The 6447-nt window shown below is 39.4% G+C and overlaps 1 protein-coding gene across 1 annotated transcript; it reads left to right on the forward strand.

Annotated features, from left to right (window-relative positions):
* Positions 1 to 357: 357 nt before the first annotated feature.
* On the forward strand, positions 358 to 5995 carry LOC307121352 (transmembrane protein 272). The gene is made up of 7 exons (XM_079808900.1): positions 358 to 453; positions 566 to 631; positions 775 to 825; positions 967 to 1176; positions 3854 to 5188; positions 5340 to 5531; positions 5645 to 5995. Exons 2-5 carry the CDS (start codon positions 589 to 591, stop codon positions 4099 to 4101), a joined length of 552 nt encoding a protein of 183 aa, XP_079665026.1. The 5' UTR covers positions 358 to 453; positions 566 to 588; the 3' UTR covers positions 4102 to 5188; positions 5340 to 5531; positions 5645 to 5995.
* Positions 5996 to 6447: the final 452 nt, after the last annotated feature.

Genomic DNA, 6447 nt, shown 5'->3' on the forward strand with positions numbered 1-6447 from the left:
GGCGCCATGCTCGAATTTCCCGCGGAAAGCCACCAGTACCACTCAAATTATAACCCATTATTGCAAGATTACCGTTGTGAATTGGGCTAATAGGGCTAAGGAGATCATTCTGAACACTGGCTGATTATTTTGAAAAATGTTGTTACAGACTGCAACTGTAAACCCAGTGAGTAATTAAATATTTCCTTTGCCTTTAAAATGACCACTTCAGATTTGGTAAGATGTGGCCCATGACGAAAACATGGTTGCACTCTGCTGTAACAACATTACGCCAGAGTTTGACTTTTTCAGTCAGTTACGAAATACTGGAAATTGTAAGACTGGCAATAAGACAGATGACAGAAGAATTTTTTCTTTAAAGCTATGAGGTGAAGACTAGAACACACATACACTACACATTTAGGCTGTTTAAAACCTCTCAGGAGATGCAAGACAAACAACATTTAAGTTGAGGTAAGACTATTAATGATCACGTATGTATTAAATCTTACTAGTCCATCAGTGTACTCCACAGTGTCTTATTCATGTTTTATGATGTCTTATTTTACTTATTTTTAAACTCAAGGCAGCAACAATGATATTCTGAGGATGGACAATTCAAAGCCATCGTCATTTTTTACATCACTGTTCGGTAAGAACCGTTTTAACAATCATGTTAAGCATATGGTACTTTTTAATGTAGCTATGTATGTTTTCCAAATGTCCTAGTTTCACTGTATACTTGGCAAATTGTGTAAAAAATATTCTTGTCTGAGCAATCTGTTCATTTTTCAGTGACATTGACTATTGCTGTCCTGGGGGTTTTTATTGCTGCAATTGGAATAGGTAAACAAATTAGCTGCGCTAAACAAATAACGTGGACAGAATAATGTATTTCAGTATAATACTGTCAGAAACTTTCACATACTTTGTTCACATACACACTCCTCTTCTACAAAGACTGATGAATGTTATCTGTATTTTTAGGGGCCTACTTTCTGAGAGACTGTCCCGTTCAGCCTTACATCCCAGTCTACCTTATAGTATTTGGTGTATTTGTTTTGCTTGTTCTGATAGTGAGCCTGGCCTTGTTGCATGTTCCACTTGAAGACACTTATGAATTGCTGCTGTTGTCTATGCTGGTCATCTCCGTCAGCTTCATCCTCTACCTGTTTGTTGTCTGCTGGTTCGTCACAGGTGGGTTGTAGTGAATTCGTCAAAGGAGAATTACAGGAGATATTTTTTTAAAGAATAATGGAGAAATGTATGTGAAAGGGTCAAACTTTCTCTGCAGAAATAAAAAAATAAATAAAGCTGTAGTATAATGTTGGGACAGGCTGAAGAATATGGGGCTGTAAAGTCACAGTTAGAGGGATAATTCACCATTGGCAAGATGGGGGTTTAATAACATTTGTCTGTCTCAATGCAGTAGAAACCATTTTTTTTTAAATCTGCGCTACATGACTAGAGAAAACAGAGAAAGGGGTTGTGCTGAAAAAAGTAGGAAAACTTCGACACCCATAAATCACAAGGCTCAATCAGACCCTGGCTTCGCTAAGCACTTCCGCTCAAGGGAATACCCGCCGCCATTTTGAAGTGCTTTCAACTTCGTCAAGATGAGGGAAGTTATTTTGGACAGACCATCGACCCCTCGATTTTGACTGAGAGAGCAAGTCTACTCAACATGTACACTTCATGCAGATCCATAGACCACAATGCACCATAATTGTGACATCACAGCAGGTCGCACTTAATTTACCCCTACCCCGCACAAATCTAGTATATGATATTGCTGTTATATTGACATTTAACCGCATTTAATACTTGTTTGTGTGCTTTTTTATATAAATATATTAACATATTCATATTTAATATTTGTTTATACACTCACCTAAAGGTTTATTAGGAACACCTGTTCAATTTCTCATTAATGCAATTATCTCAACCAATCACATGGCAGTTGCTTCAATGTATTTAGGGGTGTGGTCCTGGTCAAGACAATCTCCTGAACTCCAAACTGAATGTCAGAATGGGAAAGAAAGGTGATTTAAGCAATTTTGAGCGTGGCATGGTGGTTGGTGCCAGACGGGCCGTAGTATTTCACAATCTGCTCAGTTAATGGGATTTTCACGCACAACCATTTCTAGGGTTTACAAAGAATGCTGTGAAAAGGGAAAAACATCCAGTATGTGGCAGTCCTGTGGGCGAAAATGCCTTGTTGATGCTGGAGGTCAGAGGAGAATGGGCCGACTGATTCAAGCTGATAGAAGAGCAACTTTGACTGAAATAACCACTCGTTACAACCGAGGTATGCAGCAAAGCATTTGTGAAGCCACAACACGCACAACCTTGAGGCGGATGGGCTACAACAGCAGAAGACCCCACCGGGTACCACTCATCTCCACTACAAATAGGAAAAAGAGGCTACAATTTGCACAAGCTCACCAAAATTGGACAGTTGAAAACTGGAAAAATGTTGCCTGGTCTGATGAGTCTCGATTTCTGTTGAGACATTCAGATGGTAGAGTCAGAATTTGGCGTAAACAGAATGAGAACATGGATCCATCATGCCTTGTTACCACTGTGCAGGCTGGTGGTGGTGGTGTAATGGTGTGGGGGATGTTTTCTTGGCACACTTTAGGCCCCTTAGTGCCAATTGGGCATTGTTTAAATGCCACGGCCTACCTGAGAATTGTTTCTGACCATGTCCATCCCTTTATGACCACCATGTACCCATCCTCTGATGGCTACTTCCAGCAGGATAATGCACCATGTCACAAAGCTTGAATCATTTCAAATTGGTTTCTTGAACATGACAATGAGTTCACTGTACTAAAATGGCCCCCACAGTCACCAGATCTCAACCCAATAGAGCATCTTTGGGATGTGGTGAACGGGAACTTTGTGCCCTGGATGTGCATCCCACAAATCTCCATCAACTGCAAGATGCTATCCTATCAATATGGGCCAACATTTCTAAAGAATGCTTTCAGCACCTTGTTGAATCAATGCCACGTAGAATTAAGGCAATTCTGAAGGCGAAAGGGGGTCAAACACAGTATTAGTATGGTGTTCCTAATAATCCTTTAGGTGAGTGTATATACATTTGAATTGCCTAATCATACATACAGACCTATAGAATGGTGCATAAAATGAATTCATAAGGGGAAAATGTTTTTAATAAATCAGCTCCATCAGATTCCAAGTGATCAACGGCTTATTTATTCCAAATGTGTTTCATTTAAACACATTTCAAGGGTTACGCCAGTAGTGGGCACCAGTGCAACATAACGAATTACAACGTAACCTGACCCTTTAGCTTAACAATATTGTCATAAAATAGAAAATTGCTAGCCTGACGTCGCCATACTCAGATAGTAGTCAGAATATGAGAAACTGCTACATTGGGCCCATGTGATTATGGGACGTGTTTCAACCAAACCAGGAAAGAAAATGCATCAGCACTCAATAGTTGTCTACAGAATTAAACTCCACACACGCTGGAAGAAGTAGAAGAAGAAGACGAGTTTAAACAATCTTGCTGGTGATGTAAAAAGAATTTAAGGATAAACTGAGTACTTTAGCCTGACGTCGTCATACTCAGATTCAAACAAATTCAACCCAATCGCTTTTTGGTGACGTGGATGATGACGTTACTGTTGATCATCTGTCCATCATTGTATAAAGCCTGCCCGGACAATTTGATTGGTGTGAACAGCTCTGGTTCGAGCATAGTTGCTCCACAACAGATCAAGTCCAGACCGGGGCGAAGTTCAGCTGGCATCCAGCCTAGAAAATTGCCATTGCTATCCAAATTTCACAGATATCAAAGAAATATTAAGCTCAACTAAAATGATTTCTCCGTGTGTTGCAGGGAGTGTCTGGATATACACTGTACATCCTCCAAGTTATGACCCAACAAATGAACAGAACTACTGCAACAAAACTCTGTACCTCTTTGCATTCTGGTTTAACACAGTCTGTTATGGCTGTCTGGCTGTCCTGTTGCTTTGTAGTGGATTTTCAGTGCTTTATATCTGTGTAAAAGATTCTTGTCAAAGACCACAGTCATTGGCTTCAAACTCTCAGCAACAAGCATATGATTTTTGGGATTTTGTATAGTACTGTATTTCTATAGCCTGACGTTGTCATACTCAGATTCAAGTCAGAATATGAGATACTGCTCCATTGGGCTGTGATTATGGGGCGTGTTTCAAGCAAACCAGGAAAGAAAATGCCTCTGCACTCAATTGGATAGACCTACAACCAATCAGAGCAACGGAGTAAGTGACGTGTTGAGTGACGCATAGTGGTCAACAGACGCTTGAAGAAGAAGTAGAAGAAGAAGAGGAGTGTAAATGATCTTTACCTGTGTTGGGAAAAGAATTTAAGGATACACGGAGCACTTACCAACACGATCATCCTTTTTGAGAGAAATAGCAAAGGTGAATACATATACCAACAAGTTCTCCGTTTAGTAAACAAATTCAACCCAAGCACTCTTTGATGACGTAGATGATAACGTTACTGTTGATCATCTGTCCATCATCGTATAAAGCCCGCCCTGACAATTTGATTGGTCCAAACAGCTCTGGTTCAAGCATAGTTACTCCACAACGGATCAAGTCCAGACCGAACTTCCCGACCTCAAATGTTGTGGCGGGGCTAAGTTCAGCTGGCATCCCAAGGCTAGTATTTGCATGAAGGCTTAGACTTAAAGGTACTCTATAGCGTTACTAAACATGTTAACCACAGTGTATAATAGTCATAATATTCAGATTTTGTCAAAGCAGAAGGTGGATGTTGTTTCAGTTTTGGTTGGCTAAAACAGTTTCTCAACATTTCACCAAAGGAAGTGTTTCAATGCTTCTTTGCAAGACTGGAGACCACAGAACTGTGAAAACACACTGGTTGAATCAGAGCGGCTCTATTCAGTCCTAATTCTAGGGTCCTCCTCATATTTGAAAGCCTGAGGCAAATTAATAAGAGATAGTTCAGATTTGTATGGCCTGTTTAAGAAATCGTTTAAGATGGAGACTACTGAGAGAGCTGCCAGAATATCTTTCATTGGTAAGAATATCAAGCTATATTTTTTCCAATAACTAATAAGCTACAATAAAAAGAACAGAAAAACAGTATTCTTCTATTTTTTTCCCAGTGATGATTAACATGATTGCGTGGATGATTTTAATAACAGCTACTGGATTAGGTAAAGAGCCGTTTTCATTTACAATGTAAAATATTGATGATTCCTTTAAAATCATAGATTGCTGTAAATGCTTTTAATTAAGAATTGTATGTGAGGAGACCACTGACTTTTACACTGTTGTATGCATGGCTGTTTGGATAAATGTTTCTAGGAACGATTCATTTCCATGAGTGCCCGGTTCAACCAAACCTCCCCATCTATATGACTGTGATCGGGGCGACTGGTCTGTTTTCGCTGTTGCTCATGTACCTGAGGAACGCTTTGGATGACTGTCCACTGGCTCGCTTCTGCAGTGCCTTGGGCTTGATGCTCTGTGTGTTCATTGTGTGCTGGTTCTTTGCTGGTGAGGGAAAGACATGCTACATTATTGGTAGTTTCGGACAAAATTATTCTCAGTCCAGTAAATATTTTATTTATATGTGAAACTAAGGTAATGGTCACATGTTGTTCTTTCAGGTACCTACTGGATTTACTCCATATATCCTCCCAATAATGACTCCTCCAGTACTGGAAACCACTGTCATAGAACCCTGTATCTGTTTGCATTTTGGTTCAACAATATATGCTTTCTCTGTGTGTCCATATTGTTTGCTTTTTGTTTGTATACGATTTTGTACAACTGTACTATTGTTGTCTTCACTGATAGAAATCCATGTTAAAATTCAGCTGCAGGCCAGTAGTAATTCTCTTAAAATGTGCTGTATTATTAATGTACCTTAATCATTTGTTACAAGACATTTTCTCAAAATGGTTGTTTCATCAATAAAGATCTGGATGGAGAGTTACAAATTAAAGGGATAGTTCACTAAAAATGAAAGTTTAATCTTGTCATTCCAAACCCGGGAGACTTTTGTTCTGAACACAAATGAAGATCTTTTTAATGAAATCTGAGAGCTTTCTGTCCCTCCATTAACAGTTACGCAACTACCAATTTAACGCTTCAAAAAGTTCATAAAGAGATCATAAAACTAATCCACATGAATCGAACGGTTAAGTCCAGATTTTCTGAAGAACAGATTAAATTTAGACTTTATTCACATTTAAACATTGATCAGAGAGCATAGACAAGCTCAACAGAAACTGCTTGCTTAAGTAACAAGAGAATGAACCTCATTGGTTCTTCCTGAAGCTCAAACGTGCTGCGTAACACGAGAATGAACCTCATTGGTTCTTGCTGAAGCTCAGATGTGATGCGTAACACGAGAATGAACCTCATTGGTTCTTGCTGAAGCTCAAATGTGATGCGTAACACGAGAATG

Source organism: Gobio gobio, assembly GCF_949357685.1.
Source record: "Gobio gobio genome assembly, chromosome: 2".
In the NCBI taxonomy this organism is placed as follows: Eukaryota; Metazoa; Chordata; class Actinopteri; order Cypriniformes; family Gobionidae; genus Gobio; species Gobio gobio.